Source organism: Pteronotus mesoamericanus, unplaced genomic scaffold (assembly GCF_021234165.1).
Source record: "Pteronotus mesoamericanus isolate MK-2021 breed Mesoamerican mustached bat unplaced genomic scaffold, CSHL_Meso_final scaffold_36, whole genome shotgun sequence".
NCBI classification, from domain to species: Eukaryota; Metazoa; Chordata; class Mammalia; order Chiroptera; family Mormoopidae; genus Pteronotus; species Pteronotus mesoamericanus.
In genome coordinates, this window is record NW_026555313.1 from 24,478,943 (window position 1) to 24,502,909 (window position 23,967).

Consider the following 23,967-nt stretch of genomic DNA (forward strand, 5'->3'; position numbering starts at 1 on the left):
GGGGTCCCCTGCTTAGCACAGATGCTCTGAGTGACAGCCATCCGAGGTCCCAGACTGTTGTCTTCCTTTCTTCTACCCAGGATTGATTCTGTTGGGGTGGGGAGCAGTGGAGAGATCCTGGGACCCCCACCTCAGGCAGGCTTCCTCCTGCCCCCATATCTAAGAGGTGTAGTAGAACATTACGCCTAAGATCAGAGTGACAGAGAGGCCATCTGACAAGCAGCACCACTTTTTCAAAGACAGGCAGATCCCCTGATAGCACAGCAGTCCCAGAAGAGGCTTTGCTATAAATGGGGAAACTAGGGCAGAAAATAACACCATGTAAAGAGAACTGTCTGTCCAGGACTAGGAGAAAAAAAGCCTTGCTCACACCCAAGTGTGTCAGAGCCTTTCAGAGCAGTGGGAACAGGAGGGAGCTTGCCCGAGGTTGGGGTCCCAGGATCTTTCCAGCACTCCCCACCCCAACAGAATCAGTTCTGAGTCAGGGAGGGAGGAAGACAACAGGGAATCCAGGGACCATCCACTGCCACTTGCCAGGGCCTGCTCTGTTCACTAGGGATAGGGTGTGGGGGGTGAGGGGAGGAAAGTCCTGGGACAAGGGACTCCAACAGAGTCCTTCATGTGGGTCTGTAAGAGTGTTCATTCCACAGGGAGGGGAACAAAGGACCCTACTCTCCAAACCCTGTCACCTGGAAGGTCTGTAGGGACTGGGGTTCCCTAGACACAGGCTGGGGAGGGGGGAATATATCAGCTATCACAGTGGGTTGAAATTTCTGATATTGTAAAGTGGAGTGTGTATGAGAGAGATCCCTGGTTGAAGAAGATTTTGAGGTACATGAATGGAGTGAGGAAGTGGTGTGGAGGCAGGGGTAGCAGAGGCTAGCTTTCATGCTCCAAGGTTCCCCTGCAGTCTTAGGTACAAGCAGAAGGGCAGATCTTGCTCCCCAGTCTGCATGGTTGGCAAGAGCTTATGAATGGAGGGGACAGCAGTCATGTGTGGGAAGCCCACAGGAGGCTGGGAAAGAGCAGGGACGGGGTTGGGATGGAAGAGTGATGCCATGGGTCTCCTGACTCCCTGGCAGGCAATTAACTTTATTTTAACTCTGGGCTTAATGATAAGGACAGGGCAGAGAAGAGAAGGTGAGGCAGAGGAGGTGTGAGGGGAAGACTTCAGTGATTTTTCCCATCATCCCCCACGCCACTTCTCTCACTAAAAACCTCAGTCTCAAGCCACTTGGTTGTCATGGAAACAGGCCGGAATAGAACAGATGGTCTCCACTAGCCAAATTCCAATTAAACAGGGCAGAGATGGATCAGGAAGGGAGTGTGATATGACTAGGCCACAGGAGACTCTGCCCCATAACCATACCTGCCTCTGGTCACTTCCAGGAGAGCAGGAGCTAGGCCAGAAATATATTCTGGGAGGGTGAGGGATCTCAGGTAGGTGGAGAAAGTTGCCTAGGAGGTGGGTAGTTACCACCCAGTCACCCCTACTCCCACCCCTTCAATTCTCAAAGGTGTGGGGCACACATGTACTTCTACAGAAACACTGAAACAAAGACACCTGCATGCATATTTGCACACCAAAGCACAAGTGTGCAAATAGTTCTGTATATGTAGATATGTATATATATGTGCATGTTTCCAGGCACAGAAACATGGGATCATGTGCAGAAAGGTTAACTAAAGTCATTCAATAGAGACACACTCTTGGAACATTACAAAGAAAATGCTTTGGAAAAATATAGTAATTTAATTCATTTTACTTAATGAACAAATATTATGAATCTATCAAGTGCCTTAAAATAGGGATTACACACACACACACACACACACACACAAAGTGATAAGGTCACAGGCTCAAAGATTAACTGACAATATGGCAGGAAGTGCATGATAACACTGGGAAGAAATGATGAATCTGGGGATTAGAGAAGGAAGTGCCTTGAAGACTGAGGGAGAATTTGCCAGGCAGTGCATTAGGGCACTCCAAGCAAAGGTGACAGAGGGAGCACAGGCCTGGTAGAATGAAAGGTGAGACGTGGCATATAGAGGGGATAGAGAGGGGACAAGCCCAGTGTAAGTAGACTTTGGAGTACAGAGTAGCTAGTGGGAGGGAAGACTCCAGAACAACTCCTGGTATGGATGGTATAATTTGTGACTTAAACACTAATATCCACACATAGGAATGTGACAACACACACCTGCCTGCAGAGCCACACATCCATGCACAACTTCACACACAAAACCACAGAGCCCTTGGTCCCCAGGGCTCAATGCATAGGAGGTACTTAGTAAATGCTGACTAAATAAAGATGCTTTTGTTTGCTGCAAACAACATGAGCAGGTATGGGATGTGTCAGGAGAGAGGGAACCATCAGAAGTTTTCCCATCTTGACTATGGGGTTTAAACAAAGTGCCAAGAAAGGTATGCAGAAGGAAACCTCACTGGGGTAGAGAAGGAGGGGAGCCAGCCAGCTCCCAACAGTTTGCTGTACATTTATGGAGCACCAACGGTATATAAAGCACTGAACTAGAGCTTGCAGAGATTTTAAGGTTGAGTCCTCTCTTCCAAAGTGCTCAGGGTCTAGGGTGAAGGGAGGAGAGAAAGTAGGAGACAGGGAGGGTGGCCTCAGGGGATGGAGCTATTAGGGCAATAGGTATTTCATAGGTGGATATGTTGGGACTCTGGGCTCAGCAAGCAGCAGGAGCCAAGGCACAGGCAGGAGTGGAGGAGCTGGGTTTTAACTTTGGCTGGAATCTAGCAGTGGGAGATATTTTTGGAAACAGGTTCTGGGCACAGCAAGAACCTAGACCAGTGGTTCTCAACTGGGGGTGAGTTTGCCCTGTAATCCCGGTCCCCCACTCCTGACCGGGGGACATTAAGCAATGTGTAAAGATGATTTTTTATTGTCACATGGTTGGGGAGGGAAAGGATGCGACCAGTACCTAGTGAGTAGAGGACATGGATGTTCCTAAACATCCTCCAATGCACAGGATGGCCCCACACAGCCTGGCCCAAAATCAACAGTGCTGGCCTAGAACATGGGTCTGTATTAGAGTGGCACTGGGGAGCCCACAAGGGCTCAGACAGAGCAGGAGCATGACCTGTAATCTTCTTGCTCTGACTGTGTTCAGGCTACACAGGGAGGGGGAGAGGCTCTGGGATGTCTCAGAGTCGGGTGGTGGTAACACTGGGGAGGGGTCCTGCAGAAATGAACCAATAAAAACAGGTAACAAATCACATATGGAGGATAAAGGAGAGGGAGTTACAGCTCCAGGGAATGGCAGAATTGGGGTCCATGAGCAGAAAGGGAAGAGCCCATCATGGACTGTGTTCTAGGAAAAGGTGAGGTGGCTCTGGGCGGCACACATGGCATAAGGCCACAGTGTCCAGCTGGTAGTCAGAAGAGCTGACTTTGGGTGCAGGTTCAGCTGGAATTGGACAGAACAGATTGGGAAATTGTTCTCTTAAGTCCCAAATCCTCCCAGTCTCTCCCATGGCCATAGGCTCCCTCTCCCCTATGCAGGAGACACTCCAAGAGATACTAGTTTTCTTCCATGTGTGCTCATGTCTGGCTTCCCTCAGGCTGGCCTGGTCACTCTCCTCTGCAGCATCCTCCAGCCATTCCTACTCAGCCTCCAGGTTTCAGTATCAAGGTCACTCTCCCAAAGACTCCTGCCATGTGAGGGCCAGTGTCTCCTTCACAGCCCTGTGTACCACCCAGGCAACAGTGATGATACATGATTTGAGTACAGGACATTGCTACTTGACTCTTAGCCCCAGTTCATGCAGAGGATTAAAACAGGCAGGAGAGGTTCCTGTTTCCCTCACTTCAATTCTTGCCTCCTTTCCCTTTTGCCCTTTCTTTGCCACATCCCCCTGTCCTGATCACATAACCTATGAAAACTGTGGTAGAAAGAACTATTTGGACAGACATCAGGATGGCATTGCACCAAGGACCCTGAGGAAGAGGCATGGAAACCTGGACATCCTCCAATGAGAAGCTGTCCAGTAGTTAGAGAAGAAAATGCCACCAGAAGGCCAAACCTCAAGGACATGTGGCCCACTCGCCTCCTCACTCTAAACCTCCAATTCTGGTTGTCAGGTGCCTCCTGAGACAAATCAGCCTTTGAATAAAGCCTTTAACCTCAACTTGCATTGTTTAAAGTACTTTTTCTTTATACACAGTACCTGGCACATGATGCTCAAAGAACATCTGTTAACTGACTAGCCTCATCTAAAGGATTACCCATAGGGTTACCCCAGGATTCCATCTGGCCAGTCAAGTGAGTCCATGGGGCTGTTGGCACTGACAAGATGAATAACTAGAGATGTCCTTTGGGGTGGCTGCCCTTTTGGTTGGTTGTAGGGACTGCCCTCCCAGCAGAAAATATCTAGGGGCATCCAAAGAGCCTATGGGAGGAGGCCAAAACAGGTCACTAATCTCTCTTGGAGATTAAATACCAGGATGGCTCTGGAGGCCAGAAACCAGATGGGGGACAGGAAGAAGGAGGGGGTGCCCAGGGAAGGGGTGGAAGTGGGGACTCCTTTTCAGGGGCTTGGGAAGAGCCTAGAAGTATATTTAGAGTTAGAGGTGGGAGAGAAAAAAAATGAGGGAAAAAACCCAAAGATTTATTAACCAGAGTTACCAATTATTAACCAGCTAGACTCTTGGACTTAAGGGCCCAATTTCTGGCTTCATCTTTCATCACCGTTAAATCCCAAGCAGTTCCCTCTGGAACTCCTCACCCCCACCCTGTCTCTGAGTCAGTCCGCCTCCCCGCAGACTATGCCCAGCCTGGCCTTGTTCTTTATCTCCCCGTCCCCCTTCCCCCTGCCTTCTTCCCTCCCTTTTCTTGCCTTCCCTGTGGCTGCTGTTTTGGAGTATCAACCCCTACTCCCAGACCTTCAGGATATCAAGAGAGACTGGGATGACAGTGACTGAAACTATTATTTGGAGCATGTCCTTGTGCTTGTTTGTTCTGAGTGACCTGGAGGAAATCCTAGGGATCTCTCCTAGCTCCTATCTCCCTGCTCAGCCTCGTGGTTTAGCTAGAGGAGGCTGGAGGTACCTGGAGGAGGGAAGAGGAAGCATGGTGGTATGCTATCCTGCTGGGCCTTGAATCCCCTGCCAGGGAGGGGTCTTCTGAAGGCACTTTGGGGAGGCCAGATCCTGAGTAACTTCTTCTTTGGGGTTCAGGAAGGAGGCTTCTGGGTTACTCTTAGGGTAAAAGTAAGTCAAGACTCTATGGGGGTAAAAGGCACATTTAAACACTAGCCACAGAAATCCATGGATAAGCCAGTATCACCAAAGAAGCAAAGCAACCTCAGGGGTCTGCCTGGGAATTATTAGTATCAGGACAGTAATGAACTGCCTGTGGGTGGTAGGCATCCAACCACAGAATCTGAATCAATGTCAGACAGGGGGTGCCTCACCCTGCCACATGCCTTGGCTCCCTTACCCTATGTTGTGACATGCCACAGAGCTGCTGCATCATGTCATGAAGCACTGATGGGTGACATGAGAGGTTGCCAGATCACCCCATCTATGACCTCCCACTAGGTGACCACACCCATTCCATTCCAGCTGGCCCCCACCCATCCCCTGTGCACCTTGGGGCACAGTTTGGTTTATTAGGGGGCTGCCACCATTGCCTCCAGGGTAATGTGACTTCTGGAGGTCCTGCTTCCCAGGTCCCACTGTCCCCACTGTCTTTTCTATGCCCTGAATCTGGGCAATACACTGTCTCTCTCTTAGGCCTCTCTCTCCCCACACCAACTTAATTCCTTAATTCCACAGGAGGTAAAAGGGTCTTTCACTGCAAATTATTGTTAATCCAAGGAAAACAGGGTTGGGAAGGAGAGAGATGAAGTGGGAAAGTATGAAGGCAGCCAACTCACTCTGCCTCCTCTTAGATCCTTGGGCACTTAGGGGGGGGTGAGGAAATCCTAGATAAAATCCCTGGGCTGGTCAGGTTACATTGGAACAGCATAACTGTGACTGGAATCTAGAGAATTTGGTTCTGAGAAGAGCACTTGAGCTGGTTAGGTGTGTCAGACTTGGCTGAATGAGCTAATGAATGGGAGAGAAGACCCTGGGAGCCAGTGCCCATCTTTAAAGACATCATGTGCAAAATCTGAAGTGCTCCTCCACATGATTCCAAAGGCATAGAAACAGGTCAGAGCTTCAGGGATATAGATTTCAGCTTAGTGCAAATAAAAATTTGGGGTAGTTCGAATTGCACAGTCTTCTATGTAGGATGGTGAGTTCTCAGTCACTGGGGTTATTCATGCTGAGGCTGGATGATCAACAGGCGTTTTATGAATTGAATTGGTGGTACATTATTTGACTACCCTGCCAATGCTGAGACTCTAGGATTCTCTGAATTAATTTTTCTATCCTCTCTTACTGTTCCCTGTTGGGCAGGGAGGTACTCTCAGCTGAAGGTCCCACTAGGAGGGGAACAGGTGGGTTTGGAGGTTTAACCCACTTTTAAGGGTTAAGGAGAATGCAGCTCCCTGCCTAGCCACACCTGCCACTTAGTGTCAAAGCATGGAGGGCTTAGGGAGAGTGACACGCTTATGGGGGCATTACCCCACAAGGCCCCAGTTCCTTCTCTCCAACTCCCAGACAGGCCACTGCCTGCTGGGCATTACTGGGTGGCACCTTCAGGTGTCACCTGCTGTACGTGAGATTGGAGGCCTGATGTTGGACTGGAAGTTCCAGGAAGAGCAGAGATGTTACATTTGCTGTTTAGCCCCTGCCCGTCACTCCAGGAGCAAAGGAGGCACACACTGTCAAGTGAGCACAGGAATGAAACTGTCTGCTCCTCTCCCATCACGTCACCCCAGGGAAGTGGGCTTCCTCCAAGTGCTGACACTGGACACTCAGGGCAGCCGCAGTCTGGGGTACTTGATCAAGGGCATATAACTTTTGCTTCCAACTACCTTTAAGAAGGGAGCAGAGGATAGTTCCAAAGGACCACCAGCCTCCTTCCCAGGCTGCCCTCTGGGCATTAGGGTGGTATTCAGGAGCCCATGGGCCTGAGCCCCTAACTAATGTACTCTGCCTGAGTTGATCGCTCTGCAGAAGTCACAGGAGCCCAGCTGAGGGACCCCTCCCCCCACCGAAACCCTCATGCAGCATGTTGGGTCAGGAAGTGCAGGTAGGGCTCCTGAGCCTTGCTTTCCAGTCCCAGGGAACCAACCTTCCTCTAGACAATGGGTCCCTGTTTGCACAGTAGCTAATAACAGCCAAATGGTATGAAGACTTGCTCATACCAGGCTCTGTGCTAATCACTTGTGTTATTTACTTCTTTGAAACCTCCAGTGATCGCATTCCCATTTTACAATTCAAGTTTAGAAAAGATAAGACACAGATATATACACAGGCACATGTTAGTAATAAGAGGTAGAGACCACTGGCTCCAAAATAACCCAGTGGTTTCAGTCAATTTTCTGGGGAAAAAATAGCTAAGCCAGTTGTTGGTGATCTTATAGGCAAAACAGTTATCTAAGATGGACCTCTCCATACTATAACTGGCTGCTGAGGGGCAGTGCAGACTCTGCCTTAGTCATTATCTTTCATCGTCCACCTCTCCCTCAACTCCATGGAGCTCAGTGAGAGTCTCTTGCTTCCGTGGAGTGAGAAGATGGCAATCAGACTCCAATCAGGCACAGGTGTCCCCCTTACAGAACATGTGACCTTGTGTACACACACAGCATGTACTTCATGTGCACACACACTCGTAAACCATAAACCTCTCTTACATACACACAGAGCACATGAAAACACTTGAAAAGAAATACATAAACTGGCACAAATTATCATTATCACACCAACTATACACAAGTGCTGAGGGATGAGAGTAATGGAGTGATGGGAGATGGAGAGGAGAATCAGGTATTCTCTGGGGGCAGGTCTCCAGAGAAGCTGCCAGATGGCACTGTCTAACCCTTGCCCCAGACTCCCTGTAGGGAAGGGGGAGCCACAGAGATCTTTCCCAGCTATCCCTAAAGCAGTGCTGAAAAGTGGGTGCCAAGAATTGTCACCGCCTCCCCTACTCCATTACCACCCCCTTCAGTACTGACTCCTGGAGCCCCCTTATCTGACTCCTGGGGGAGGACAAGGGTGGGAGGGGTGCTGGGGCCTGGCAGGGGCAGGCATGGGGGAGCAGGGGTCTGCTGAGTAAGTTCTCCAAAGGCCCATTCATCAACTGAGTGGGGATAATCAGGGTGCTCAGCACTGATTACTGTCTGGGTACCATAAACACAGGGAATAAATCTGTGAATGGGCTGAATAGGACGGTGTCTTGGCAGCAGGGCTGGTCACCCTACCTGGGAAGGGGGAGGAGGTCCATCCATCATTCTGAGAGATGCAGCAATCTAGGCCGATGAGATCAGGACAGTTTGGGGGTGGGCAAGGTGGGCAATCATAATAAAATCATCCACTGCAGTGGTGCTGCTTGGCTCTGATTTTACGTATTTACACTGGGGAAGAAGCCTGTCCCTGCCTCCACTCCAATTTTTACCCAGAAGCTGCTGTAGAAACCTCTGCCATTGACTCAAAACCCTCAAAGGAAGCCTGGCTCAGAGGGCAGAGAAGAGAGGCATGAAAGTGACTGAGCTCAATAGTACCATCCTGGGGCAGGCAGGCTCTGGGCAAAACTGGTCCCTTTGTACTGAAAAGGCAATCCTTAGGTATGGATGGAGGTCAGGTGGGTCTTAAGCTCTTCATCCTCCTATTGCTTCCAAACAGTTCCTGGATACAAGTCACATTCCAGTCTTAGGAACCAACTGTGTAGCTCTGACCTGTGTCTGGGCCACAGAGGTTGCACTATAATTCAAACTAATGAAGCATGTATAACCTAGAACAGCAGAGGGTCTAGGATGAATTTCTCTTTGGTGTCAAAAGATATTAGATGACAATTCTGCAGCTACCTTCCTAATTAAACAATGGAGTTAGTGAGGTCTGAGCCCACATGGTGATCTGCAGGGCCAGCTGGAGTGTACTAACAGTCCTCAACCTCAACACTGGGAATAGTTTTGATTTTTCTGCTCCCATGATCCTCTTTCCTGGGACAGTGCTCTACCTCAGCTGCAAGGGTGCTGTTGACTCTGTCCAACCCCCTCCCCTGCCATGCTCCCTGTCCTGAACCTGCCTGGGGCACAGGAAACACCAGTCTTTTCATTCCAAGATCAAAGGAGCAAGCACAGGTGAACACCCCAAGTCCTCTCCCTGCTCTTATCCCCAGGTATAGACCCCTCCCTTGCCATCTTTTGGGATTCTGGGTGAGGGCAAGAGTGACTGAAACCTTCCAGAAGCTTAGGACAGGCCCTGGGATAGGATTACCTTGCTGAACCATGGACCAATCCAGGATCTGGGGTCACCTTCTTGGGGCAGTGCCAGGCAGATTCTTCAAGAGAAGGTATTACACCCAACTCTAGTCTCACAGTGAAACATGTTAGGAGGCCCTCAAATGGCAGTGAAGCCCAATGGCTCAGGAGATAAAATAATGATGATATCAAGACATTTTCTTGTAGCGAGTCACATTAATACTCCCAAGACACAACAGTGACACTGGAAGGATATACCAGGAATGTAATTATGGTGCTTGTAGTACTTGTAAGGTATCCATACAACACAACAGTAATGACCACTGAGACTCTCTGATGATAAGTACTAATAACTCCCCAAATACTCCAGGGATGCACCAGGTTATTTCTGCATCATCAAAGGGGGAAGGATGGTAAGAGGTAAGGTGCTATGCTGTGGGGTTGTGGGCATTCTGGAGGCAAGGTCTTGTATTACTACAGGCTTAGTAAGCTGTCTTCCTCCATCTCCTACCCACCCATCCAGAAGAGAGGCAGCTTAGCCAAGTGGTATGATCATTGACACTGAGCCATGGACACTGACTTCTCAGATCTGAATCCTGGCTCTGCCACTTACTAGCTGTATTACCCTGAGCAAGGTAACATAACCTCTTCCTGGGCCTTGTTTTACCATATATAAAAATGGGGAGAACAGAAGTACCTTCCATATCAGTTGTTGGGAAGATTAAATTAGTTATTATACATAAGACTTTTACGACAGTGTCTGAGTGTCCAAGAGCTCTTGACAAAAGTTTGCTAATAAGCAACCATGAAGCCATCTACCAGCCTACGATGGGCCGAAGCTGCTTTAGGCCCTGAGGATACCAAGCCCTGTCAGCAATGGACCCCATCCTTTTGGAGTTCCGTCTTATGGAGAAGATAAATCCCAGGTCCTCATAACTATATAATAGCAAGATACAGAACTGTATCACTACTGGGTGAAGTGTTGGGTGGGGGCTTTGAGATGAGGAGTTAACCCCACCTGAAGGTTCATAAAGGCTTCATGACAGAAGTGGCTTTTGACCTCAGTAATTAGATATGAGAAATAAGAGAGAACTCTGGTGAGAATGGCATGTGTAAAGGCACTGCAGTGGGAAACACTGGGGCATGAATAGAGGGGCATGTGGCTGTGTAGGCCTAGCCACGTTGGGGAGGCCAGTGGAAATGAGCCAGGGCAGAGCAGCCAATAAATACTTCGAAGCCTGTGAGTGTCTTTCTCAAATGTGCTTGAGGTACATTCATCCAAGAAGCAGTATGGGTAGATTGGAACCAGAGAGCCAGGAGTCAGGGAGAGAAGTGAGCCAGGGGCTGCTGCCCCAGCCTCACATATAAGGATGTTGCTACCAGTCTGTCCTGCAGTGGAGCCACATTGAGTGGCAGCAAGGCTGGTTTGGCTCAGAGAAAACTTCTCTACTTCCTTTGTCTTAGCAGCTGGCAGTATTTGCTCACAAGTTACTAGGAGTGAGGAAAGGGGTGCCTGGGGTGCTGATCAGGGGCCAGAGAATGGGAGCCCATGAAGGCAGCCTATCTAGTCCACTTGGGGCTTACATTCCAGACAGGTCTCTCCAGCCCCCTTTTCTCCAGAGCAGGGCTAGACTCCTGTCTGCAGTTCAGCACTCCCATTTCTGCTGACTCATCTGGTGGAATACCAGCTCATGCACCAAAGTGTGGGCTGGCCGGTGTGACCCCCTCCACGGGAGCAGACCAAGTCAGCCCATATGTGCTAAGAACCAGTTGTTTGGGACTGGCACTTACTTTCCTCCTCAAGACTGAGGCGCTGAGAAGGGGCAAACTTTCCTTTGCTTTTGCCTCATTTTTCCTGACGACATCCACTGAGCCCTGGTAGCATTCTGGTGACCAGTAAGTATGTAGGACTGCAGGTGAAGTAAAGCAGAGAAGGGAGGATACAGGCAGGGAGGAGCCCCTGGTTGTCAAGAGGCATTGGATTCTGCTAAGAAAGAACAATTTGGTCTTTAGTAAAAGGAACCCCAAGATGGAACCCAAGTCTCCATCACAGTGATTGTGGGCAAGTTACTATACTTGCAGGAAGAGGGTGGGACCAGGAAGCCCCTGCCAAGGCTTCCAGCTGGTGAAATTGTATCTGTAGCGGAGGGATGGTACTTCCACCATGAGGTCCCCAGGTCTCTACCCCCACCTTCTGAACAGAAAGATGAGCCAGGATTGAGGCCAAGGACATTGTGAGGATGCCAGACTTCATCTCTTCTGCTAGGACATGTCTCTGTGTCTCCAGACTTATGGGCATGGGTAAGTATGCTTACCCGTGCCTAAAGACTCTCCTCCATGGAATGGTGACTTGCTAAGCTTCTTAGCAGGCTCCTTATGGAGAGGGCAGACCCCTATGTATAGCCCTGGAGGGAGCAGTGCCCTTGTCACGTTCAGGCAGGTAGCAGAACTGAGGATCCAAGTGGACAGAGGAACCCATATTTCCAGCTCTGGAAGCTTGAATTCTAGGACTGGGGAGAGGGGTTGAAGTAGGGAGGGGAAAGGACTCCATTTAAGCCCATAGATCAAACTCAAAATCCCAATGGGAGGGAAATTCTTGTGACCATGGCCACTGTCCTGTTTTGCTGCTTGGGCCAGGCCTGCAGCTGTGTCTCAGTAGAGCTACCAGCCAGCGGAACTAATGTTCTCTAATGAGATCCGGACTAGAGTGGCAGGGCATGTTTTATTGTCTGTGGCTTGGTAATGAGACTCCTCATAAACTGGGAATAAAACTGGGGTCTGCATAGAGCAGGGATGGGGGTGTGAGGTGGCCCAGGAGAGGGAGTTGACTCTGCCTGCCAAATCTCATCCCCTTCTCCTCTCTGCTGCTCCATTTAGTCCACAGTGCTTTCTGAGTACTGTTCTTTGCCCCAGGGCTAGGCCCACACCCTGGCCCTATGCCTGCCTGTGCCCTGGGGCTCTGTGCTCACACTTCAGGGGCCCTGCCTTTGTCTCAGGAGATCCCTAGGGATTATGCTGTAGCTTCTTGAAGGCCCCCCTGATATTCTGTTGGATGTCTTGCACTCTGCCGACCTGGGACCTAGGCTCCGTGGTCAGCTCTAGTTGGATCACCCTCCAACCAATGTCCTCAACTGACCCCCGACTTCCCCAAGGAGCTGCCATGCCCTGGCTTGTTGTGGAGGGAGAGTGGTGGTGGCTGCTGAAGCAAATGCCCATCTTGCTAGACATGTTCTATCATGGTCCAGCTCAATCTCTTCTGTATCCATCTACCCAGCTCATTTCATTTCCTTATCTACTAAATTTGGAGTCAGAAGACCTGGCATCTAATTTGGCTACAGTGGTGTGAGGTGGTCAGCAAATTACCAAAGCTGTCTCACTTTCCTCTTCTGTGAAATGGAAGATTTAATACCATTCACTCAGAGTTACTCTGAGGGTCAACTGAAAGTAGGAGCTGTAAAAAGTGCCAAAGACATTTTTATTATTGGCAAAAGGTTCAGTCTGCAACAGGAGAAACTGAGAGGCCTTTCTGCCAGTGAGCAGGTGACTCTGGGAGGATTCTCAATCTACCTGGCTGTAGGATCTCACTGAATGAGATGGTACCATGAATTGCTGGAGAGAGGGTCCTGTTGCCTACCCTTTCCCAAAATGTGTAAGTTGGAGGGAAGGCAGAGGCCAGTTCCAGGCCCTCCCTGATGGCCACAGGGTGCTGCCACAGCAAGCGCTCCAGCTGGGTAATGGTGCCCAGATGGGCCACAGCCAGGAGAAAGGTAGGTGCTGGGGAGAGCCCTTGGTGAAATACAGAACAAAGGCCACATAGCCCCTGATGCTCATGGAGCACCCAACCCCCAGGATGGGGTGTCTGCAGCCAGCCAGGCCACTCCAGCCCCTCAGGGCTGCTGCAGGCTCTACCATAATTTCCAGGTAGGGACAGGGGCATATTGCCCAAAGAAGCTCTTGGTTGGAGACAAGGGAACTGAGGTAGCAGTGTGTAGGCAGCTGAAGAGCAGACCAGAACCACTCAGAGGGAAGGCACAGGGAATAGTAGTAGCTACCACTTACTGAACATTTAACACATGCCTTGTGATATGCTATATATATTTCATACATTATTGTTGATCAAGTCTTCACAAACTTCTTTCGAAATCTGTATTAACAGAAACTCATTTTATAGATGGGAACGCTCAGGCCTACAAAGTGGCTTTACCAAGTCCACTCAACTAGCAATTGATTGCACTGGGATTCAAACCTATTCCACCAGGCCCCACTTTGCTGTTTCACTATGCTGGGCAGCCAAATGGGGTAATCTCCAGTTTGTAGGGAGGGAACTGAGTTATCTGCTGTTTTCTTCTAACCAGGGCCTAGGACGACTGCTGCTCTGCCCTGGAAGGCTATGAAGGCACAGATGCCATAGGTCCCTGAGAACATATACCGATTGCTTCTTCCCTCACACCAGGATAAACCTTGGAAATATCCATTTCCCTGAAGAGCCCCCAATCTGCTGTGCTGTTAGGAAGTCTTTGTATCCTTTTTTGGTCTCTCCTGCTGCAGAGTTCATCTTTCCTTGTAGAGTGGATCAGGGTTTGTATATTAGGTAAAATGTGTTTTCTCCTATTCCTTCCCCTTCTCCATCTCCCAACTCCAAATAGCACAACAGAATCCAGAGTTTAAAGGGTTAACTGGACTAAAGGGTGTTATCTTCAGTTCAGGGCATTTCCTTTGCAAGATGATCCCTGCTCAGATCTTAAGTTACCTCCTGCCCAAGCCAGCACATCTGCTGCTGGCTTTGCAGACATGGTCTCTATGAAGAGGGTGGGCAACACGGGGATAAACACTTGCCAGCTGAACTTCAGTACAGGGTGATGGGCTCCCAGGACAGCTCTCTTTCCCACTCCTTGCCCCTCATACTCACTTCCCTTTCCAAAAAAGGGGCTGCCATTTTCTGCTGCATGGACCAGGGATGCTTTCAGGCACATTATGTTGAACACCTGGACGCACATATGGTTCTTTCTACATGCTGTTCATGGAGGACTGAAGCTCACATTCATACCCCTTTTTAAATGCCCAGAGTATGCTACATTTCCCCTCAGATGATGCTTCTCTCCAAGTATCCATGCTGGAAGCAAAGGTGCTAAATTAGTAGATGAAAACCTATCTCCTGAGGTCCCCCCCAGCCTTTCAGGGACACTGAGAAGTCTCAGGGCAAGCCAGGCCCCAGCTGACACAGGTTCCAGTACAGCTCTGTTTGCTGGGGAGGCAAACAAGAGGGAAAAGTCCCTCTAGGTAAGCATCTCCTGCAAGGATGCAGAGGCCCAGTCTAAAGTCAAGGGCAGAGCACAAAAAGAAAGTAGTGTCCAGGCTTTCTACTCCTTAAGGACCTGGCAGCCTATGTTAGAAGGAGCTGGCTAAGGGCATATCCTAAGTCTCCTCCTAAAATCATTCTCACTGATGCTGACATAGCCACAGACATTATTAAGGCTCAGAGTCACTACAAAATCCTAGTTGGAAAGACACAGGTAGTTATTTATATGAGTATATTTGATTTATGACCATGGTGACCCATAGATATCAGTGCTTATACCTCCTTGTCCTAGTGCCCATTCGCCTGCACATTCACATCTCAGTGAGGTGTAGATAACTAACTCAAGCACACAAAGCCTTGTATATGTGTTCATGCACCCACTCTATACTGAATGTGAGACTATACATAGATTGTCAGAAAAGTTGTAGCCTAAGCTCCGCAGCTGGCTAATGTACATTTTACCCTGGCACACTGGCTAACATTCAAATTTTTTAAAAAATCAGAAAAACAGGCGAACATACAGATGCCCTCTCCGTCCTTCTCTCAGTGGGAGCCATTCAGTTTACCAGATGAACTATGAAAGAAACAATCAGGAAAAATTGAAGGTATAGTCTACACCTCCCTTGGGTGTTTTGTTTGTGATGAACAATGAACATTAGTCAGCTGTTAAACAATGGCAGTATCATAGACACAGCACCTGGGGCTTACTCTCTGTCCTGCAGCCTGGCCCACTGGCTTAGCCATCAGTACAAGGGTTCTGGCCTGTGAGGCCATCCTGGCAGCATACTACTGGATCCTGGGTCAGACAGTGGCCAAGTACGCCACTGTGAGAAATGGGGAGAGAGAAAAATAAGCCAACAACCCTGACGCTCCTAATTTCAAAGGAAGCCAACATAACAGCAAGGTCTGCACAGGTGCAAAGAAGGATTGTGCTGTGGCCAGACAGGTCTTCTGAGGGTATGCAGACACCTGGGGTGTGTGTTTTCTTTCTAGACAAAAGGTTTGGGGAAGCCAATTAGGGAGGGTGTGGTATATAGGTGGGACACCAGCTCTGCTTTTGCTTCTTAGGCAGGTTCTCTGCCTCTTCTTCCCTGGGCTCCTCCCATCCCTCTTTTGGGACATAGCCCCTATGCCTCACTTGCTCTCTCCTCTGAGCTAACTAAAGGGATGTAGTCTCAGAGGCCTGTGGGGCTTCCAATCACCCTGCCCGGTAAAGTTTGTGTTGTTGAAAACATACTTCTGTGTTTACACTTCAATAGCCAGTTAGGGAGTATTCTGAGGTCAGGGGGCCATCACACACACCAGGGGCTCCCTGACCTCCTACCCTGCATGTGGGCTCCTCTCCTCACCCTTCCATGCTTAGGAGAACCCAGAAAAGAACATCAGGATGGCAAGCCCCCTGAGAGAAGCAGCAGCAGACAATGAGGAGGAAGCCTGGGAGAGGTGGATAGGAGGGCTGTGGGGAGCAACTTCTGGGCCTACTGGCATATCCATGCGCCTTCCTTCAGCGGGACAAAGGGTACAGGCTCTAGGTTCAGGAGCATAGTGAGTCCAGGAACTTTGGCAGCTGCTGATGCTAACCAGCCATAATAATTACAATCAATCAGTGAGCTCTTATTAAGTGCCTTTCTGGCTGTGGTTACTTCTCTGTATCCCTCCTCCTCCCTCTGGATTTTTGGTGGAGAGAGTGTCCATATTTGAGCCAGGTGACACCTCTCTGTCTCCTGAGGGAGGTGGAGCAGGGCAGGCATCCAGGCCCCAAAGCAGGAGTTAACCACTAAACATCCCAAAGCTAGGGTAATAAACAACCAAAGGAGGGGAGAATGGGCCTGAGTTATTCCCCTTCCCCCAAACCTTTCCATCCCTTTATCTGACCCAAGATTAGGTTAACCCCTAGTGTGCCTGACCAACTAGAACTCCAGGAAAGCTCTCCTTCAGCTGGGTCCCGGGTGTGGGCAATACGAAACTGAACAGAAGTCCAGATCCCGGGGTCAGAAGAATTTCCTGCCAATTTCCTGCCGATTTCCCAAGAAGCCCAGTATGAGACCACCCTGACTGGGAGGGACTCAGTCAAGCCGATTTGAAATGGGTGGTGACACCCCTTAGCCCCGGAATTTTCCCCTCCCCCACACATCTACCTGCGCAGCACCTACAGGCTGCAGGAGTCGGAGGACCGTGGTGCCAGCTTCCACAAAGTGTTTTAGATATCATTGGCCACTCTCTGAGTGAGATTTTCGAAGCTCGGGCAGTGAGCTGGAGACAGATGGGGTACAGACGTGATGAGGCCAGGTTCCCGCCTTCCAGCCCCGAAACTTGGCAGCCAGGATGGCTCCTGGAAACAAAGTGCCCAGCGAGTCTGCTACACCGCAGGAATCTCATCTCGGTCGCTGCCAGCGGCGCCCGCTATATCATATTCTTGTCCCACGCGGAGCTGGTCTCTCTGTACTCCGACCCTTTACTCTGCCACCCTAAGGCCACGACCACATGCTCCAACCAAGCCCTCACCCTGCCCCTAAAACGCCCGTCTAGCTGGAGTTGGGGGGTGGTTTCGGGTTTCTTCCTGGAGGAACCCCCACCCGTCTCCGAGGCGCACTGGTGTCGCCAGCTACCAAGGGAGCCCGGCAGCTTCCTCAGGGAGACAAAGGGTTAAATCTAGGCAAGGGGACTCTGTCGGATTTGCCTCCTAAACGCATTTTCCAGTCGATTCTCCAGCACTAAACGCTGGGACTGGTCCCAGCCTCCGCCCCCACCCTACCCATCAGAGGGGCCACAGCAGGCCACCGCGGGGTCGAGCGTCCGGTTAACTCCTCGGCCGCCAGACCCTCAAGGAGACATTTTTTCCACCCTCGGGAAAGTGGGTCATGCAGCCACCTGGCTGGCACGCAGCCCGCGGCACCTCCTCGGAGGAGAGCCCCTAAACGCGGAGCCGAGTTCAGAGGAGAAGCCCCGCCCCGCCAAGGCTGGTAGGTTGCGCTGACGCGCTGGCCCGGCCTCACCGTTCTGGAAAGGAAGCGCAGGTGAGAGACAAGCTGCCTGTGCCGCAGTAGCGGGGTCTACGCGCCTGACGTGGGGAGATTGGTGCGGGAGGGGCCCGAGAGCCCAACAGTCTGGCAAAGGGGCCTGAGAAAGAAACGAAGCACCCTACCACCCTCCAAACCTACAGCCCACCACCACGGAGACTGACGCCCTCCCCCCTGGGTCTCCTATCTCATTTCCCGAGACGGTGACTGCGGTGGTTATTTTGCATTTACGTAACGAGCAGTGTTTCCAAACTGCTTCCCAAGCAGAGACCTGGTTATTAAATAAATAGAACGCCATTATATGTACACACACATACGTGTGTGTGTGTGTGTGTGTGTGTGAAAAACTGAGGGGAGAAGGTGCTTTCTTGCTACATAGAGACTTGCATTCGACTGCCTCCCTACGGGGCAAGCTATTTGGCTTCTCTTTCTCTGCCGTGCTACCCGCCCCCCCCCACCCCCCCCAACCCCCACCGCTCCTTACCTAAGCCAAGACCCAACTTTTCTGGTTCCTTTCAATCCCTACAACCCAGACGTGCCCGCCACCCAGCTCCTGCCCCGGGGAGGCATTGGGTGGGAAAAAAAATAATAAAAAGGCCGCGGCGGGACGCGCTTACCTGGGAGGAAGAATGCGGTCAATCCGAGAGCGAGTCCCCACCAGAGTCCAGCGGCACCCGCTAGCCCCATCCGAGCCATCGGGGGCCGGAGGTCCGGCGAGAAGGGCCTCGAGGAGAGCGCTCCTCGCGCTGCAGAAACCAGGAGGAAGACGAAGGCAGATCGCTGCCGGCCTGCGCGCGCTCTGAGGATCCAGGTAAGCCGCAGCGGTTGGCCGGGGCGGGGTGGGCTGGGTGGGCTCGGCGCGGCCGCAATCCGGGCCCTGGGCTGCCGGCGGCTCAGAGGCTCGGCAGATGCCCGTCGCAAGTTGCACGAGTCATGCCCCCTTTCCTCCTCAGTTCTCCTCCCCGCGCCGGTCCCCGCCCTCTTCTTCCACGCAGAGCGGTCTGGAGAGAGGGACCCACCCCCGAGGCGTCCGGCTGCCCAGCTGCGCGGGCTCCCGGCCCCGGCGCGCTCACACCCTCCCGCTCGCCTCCAACTTGCAGGCGTCCATGGCCCGCGGTCCTCCGAGGGGGGAGGGAGGATGGACGAGCCCAGGCGGCGAGCAGGCGGCGCGGTGGGCTCGGGGCCCAGGCAGTAGGCTTGCGGCTCGGTAGCCAGCTGCCCAGGCGGTTCAGGCTGGGCGACTCTGCGCGAGGAGAGTCAGTCGGGTGCGCCTCGCGTCCCCGCCGCCACCGCCGTTCAGCTGGGCCCTGGCGATCCGCAACAATGTGGAGCTGCCCGGGCACCGAGTAGAGCGGTGATCCCTCCTCTCGCTCTTTCTCTCCCTCGCCTAGCGCCAGCCTCTCCCTCGCTCGCCCCGTGATGTCAGGGGGATGGGAGGGGTTAGCGTTAACCCCCTCCCGGCCCGGCCCGGTCTCCGCCCGACCGCACACACCTTCCGGCTTCAGGCGGAGGCTGATCCCTAGCGAGGGCCGCGGTGTCCAGCTCAGGCCCACTGGTTCTGGAAATACCCCTTGCGTCGCTCTTCTGCCCGGGAGAGGGCGGGCCGGCCAGCCACGCTCCTCAGTCGCTGAAAAAGAGAGGCAGTGACCCCTAGCGGCCGGCGTCGGGAAAGGAGCTCCTCGGTTGGGGTGAAACTAAGATCCGTGGAAGGACAAGCCCGCAGTCCGCCAGAATACTGGATCTATTAATGTCCGAGCTGAAAGGGCTTCCACAGGACCTCTACTCCAATCCTGGCCCCATTTTACAGATGAGAAAACAAAGGCCCCCAAAGGGTAAGGCGACTCTCCCAGGGCACAAGGGCAGAGAATGGCAGAGTCGGATTAGAACTGAAAGCCAGAGCTCCTTTGCATCATCTGGATGCCAAATGGAGAAACAGCTATGAGAGGAAGCTTCTGGAGAAACCAGCGGTGGACAGTAGAGGGTGAGATGGGGCCACTGAGGTTTCTTGTCTTCTCTAATTCCCACTCCCTTCAGGGGTTCGTTTTCCTAAAAACTGAACCCCTTCCCTCCCCAAATAGAGCATTAAAAGGCTCTCTGTTCCCTTTGATGGCGCTTTTGTTTTGAGTCGTTTGGGGGATTCCTGAGAAAGTGGTCTATCTCGTCAGCGTTCTCAGCAAGGCGGACACTCTCTGTCCCATCCTCTTCATCACCCACCACATCCCGGTGTTGTCGGCTTGGTTTCTTGCCAAGGCGCCCGGGCCATAGGGGTCCTTGGCAGTTCGACGCCTACCCTCTTCTCTTTCCCTCTGGACCTCTTATCCCCACCCTCTCCCCCAGAAGGAGTCAGGCAGACAAGCACAGACAGACAGACAGACAGACAGGGTTTCCCACTAAGTAGAACCTAGCCCTACTCAGACACTGGGCCATAGGATGCTGCTCCTTACCCATTGCTGCGCTTTGTCCAGCCAGCAGGAGCAGAGGGGTAGTGGCTGTTTCTCACAAAATGTAAATGCTACTTCCAGGGAGTAGGAGGAGCAAGAGGGCGGCAAGCAGGGCACCACTTTCCCACTATTCTCTGGGTTTCTGGCTGAAGCAGTTTAATTCTGCACTCACAGAAGTACTCCCACACTCAAATGTTTACCTTTAACAAATCTAACTGTGCATTCTTGTGACCAAACACTGTGCCAGGCTTGGATATACAGAGATGTTGTCATTGTCCTAAAGGCACTCAGTCTAGTTGGGGAATAGGGAGGAAGACACATAGTTCAGCGGAGAGATGGTGAGGGGGTCTCCACAGGGGCTGAGCAAGTCGTCTATCAGACAAAGGCATGTACTGGAGGGCGAAGGCAGTAAAGAGACTGGATTCAAAGTAGCACAGTCAGCATGAAAAAAGGCAGGAAGGCCAGCAACAGCTGAGTGAGTAGCACCTCAGAATGGTTGTTTGTAGCATGAGCCTGACTTGGAGAAAGGAAAAGCCTGCAGATCCATGAATCCCAGGCAGCCACCAGGAGGATTTTACACTAGGAAATGCCTAATCATGATTTGTGGTAGCTCAGTCTGACAGCCAGGGAGCTCACCAATGGCCTCTAAATACATTAAGGGCCAGGGCTGAATTGTGTTCATTGCTGTGGTCTCAGACTCTGCCTGGCATGTTGTAAGAGTTGAATGAATGGGTTTGAGGGGGCAGTTCCAGGTACACCAATGCCCATTCACTTCCTGCTCATGCTCTCCCACCTCTCCATCTTTGGGTAAAGTTTCTTTGATCTTCTGCTAATGGGCTTCCAGAGAGGATGCATCTGGGTGTGGGCAGAACTGCTTGGGATGGGTTGGGTGGAGAGGATGGAGGCAAGTAAATGAGATCACTTGATCGCCCACTCAGCATCTTTAAAAACAAGGCCCTAAAACATGCAGAGCACCAACATGGGTGCCAGATGGTGTGTGTTTGTGTGTAGCGGATTTACTCAGAAAGTAAACATATGTCTTTCTGAGTACCTATTATGCTAGGTGCTGAGGATACAAGAGTGAGCAACAGCCAATACCCTCCTCAAATAAATATATTGCAGGATGGGAGATTGCCGCCAAAGAGAGCTAAAACATGGTGGCCTCTAGAGGAGAGAGTGAGTGTTTCTCATTGTGAAGAGCAGGAAAGGCTTCTGGAAGAGATGACGTTTTAATGAGCCCTGAGATGTGGATCAGATTTGAACCAAGGGAGATGGAGGAGAGAATTTTGGTGAAGGGAACAACTTGTACAAGACATGAAGGTAGGAGAGATCAGGGTCTATGTTGGAACAGCAAGTGATCGAGTTTGTTTTGCATTCTGGGGATGTGTAAGAGCAAGGGGCAGACAGATTGTGAACCATCTAGAAGCTTCCCTTCAGTGGTGGGAAGAAGCACAGGACCATCAGGAGACTAGGTTCTGGTCCTTACTCTTAAACTAGAAATCCAGGAGTTGTTCTTGTTTGTTCCCTCTTCTTCAACCACCATATCCAATTTAAAAGGTTGATTCTGCTTCCGATATATATCTTAAGTTTAGTGATATTGCTCCATTTCTACTGTTATCACCCTAGCCCATGCACACATAATTTCTACTTGATCTGGCAGTATAACATGTACACACTGAAGGGGAGGAATAAAATGTAATGGTCAAATCCCCAGGATCCTGGAGATAGACTGGATTCAAATCCTTAAACCCCAGTTCTTCCACTCAGTAGTTGTGTTATCATTAGGCAAGTGACTTAACCTCTCTGTGCTTAGGTTCCTCATTCTGTGTAATGAGGGGGAAATAATAGCACCTACCTCATGGAGTTGTTAGGGTTAAATTAAGTGCTTGGAACAATGCCTAGTGTACAGGAAGAACTGTTTAAGTGTTAGTCATTATTATTACTGTTATCTTTCTCTCCACATCCAGTTTTGCTTCTCTCTGCTATGATGCCTTAGGCATATATGTATTTTTAAAGCTCTTTATTTTGAAATAGTTTTGGATATACAGAAGAGTTGCAAAAATAATACAGTTTCTGTATGTCTTTCATTCAGCTTCCCCTAATAGTAACTCTTATATAACCATGGTACATTTGTCAAATCTAAAAAATTAGCATGGTATATAACACCATTAACTAAACTATAGAACTTATTCAGATTTCTCATTTTTCCACTAATGTCTGTTTTATGTTCCAGGACTCAACCCATAATTCCATTCCACATTGAACTTAGTAGTGGATTGTCTTCTAATTCAATTCAATGATCAGATCTCAATACCTGAGAACCCTTCCTTGGCCTGCCAGCCTCTGAGGCTGGTATCAAGTCCTCAGCAAGGCCTGTAGGTCTTTTGCTTCTGCAACCTGTTCCACACAGCTCCAGGGCTTTTAGTAGGAGCTGCTGGGCTTTCCTGAGATTCCAGCCATCAAACTCATCCACTGGACCTTAACCTAAGCTGTTCCATCTGCACCAATGGCCTTCTCCTTCTTTTTAAGCCAGCTACTTATCTGTCCTTTAGGGCTCAGTTTACATATGTGACTTCCCCAGGGAGGCCCACTCTGCTCTTCGGACCAGGCGCGTCTCTTCCTACATGCTCTCACGGCTCCCTTTGCATGTTTGTAGCCACTTCAGTAGTTGTTTATAACACTTGATTAATTCCCTACTGGGCTGTCAGCCCCTCCAGGGTAGGCCCATGTAGTCTAGTTTGTGCTTTATCCCTAGTACTTAGAATGTGCCTGGAACTTGGTAGGCACTTAATGAAAATGTTTTGATTTACTGCCTCACATCCTGTGCTGCTTTATACCAATCATTTTCCCTCTCTCCTGGCCCGTTTTCTCATCTGCAGACTGAGAAATTTAATTTATTCAGTGTTTTTTCAATAGTGTTGTGAAAGCCCTAGAATTTCCTGGGTTCCCTACTCCCCACTTTCATAGGATCCATGTTTAAAAAGCACATTGTTTTCGTGCTCTTTAAACATTGGGGTGCTGAGAAAAATTCTTTTTAATGGGTTCTGGGTTCTGCTACTTAAAAATGTTTGGACCCCCCCGATATATTCTTGCAATATATATTATGTATTGCATATAGTTTCATTATTTTATAATTCCATGACTTTTTTTTTTCCCTGCAGGCAGCGGTGAGCCATTGAAGGCGTCTGAACAGAGAAGCACTTATTGGGGGCTGTTGGAGCTGTGCTTTCAGGTGAATATGGCAATAAGTAGGACTGACAGATGAGGATTGGTCAGTGAGGAGAGAATGTGGTCATGGAAGCCAAGTGAGAAGAGAATTTAATGGAGGAGGAAGTTGCCAACACTGTCTGAAACTGGAGAACACAGGTGGGGATCAGATGGAGTCTTTGGAAACAGTGGCAAAACGCTAGTGACCTTTGAGAGGGTGGTGTTGGTGGCTGGGAAGGGACAGAATCCAGATCAAAGTGAGAGAAAGAGCAAATGGAATGTGAAAAAGCAGAGGCAGCAAGTGTCCACCCGACTTCTGAGAAGTTTGGTGGTAGACAGAATGAGCAAAATGGATCAGGAGCTTGGAGGGAGTTACCATAACATACACCAAGGAACTTATTTTCTCCTTTTTGATGGGAAATCAAAAGCTACTGAGTATCTTGTAAGCAGAGAGAAAAGTGGTAGTAGACAGAGAAGGCTGGAGAAACAGTATAGTAAGTGGCAATGTGTACCTCACAGATCACGCCCTGGAGAAGTCCTTTATGGTGAAACTAGGGTGGAGGAGGGGTCAGCCTCAGAAAGGAGGGGGCTCACCCTTCTTTGAGCCTGGAGGGAAGATGAAGAGAGCAGTGAAGATAGAAGTTTTGGGGTAGAAAGCAG

The 23,967-nt window shown here is 50.4% G+C and overlaps 1 protein-coding gene across 1 annotated transcript in view; it reads right to left on the reverse strand.

Moving 5' to 3' along the window:
• The window catches only part of NECTIN1 (nectin cell adhesion molecule 1), a 63,311-nt gene extending 44,907 nt beyond the window's left edge, over positions 1 to 18,404 (reverse strand). Inside the window, exon 1 of the mRNA XM_054592435.1 lies at positions 18,277 to 18,404. Within this exon, the coding sequence (XP_054448410.1) occupies positions 18,277 to 18,355 (79 nt within the window). The 5' untranslated portion in view covers positions 18,356 to 18,404. The remainder of the gene's footprint in view (positions 1 to 18,276) is intronic.
• Between the last annotated feature and the right edge of the window lie 5,563 nt (positions 18,405 to 23,967).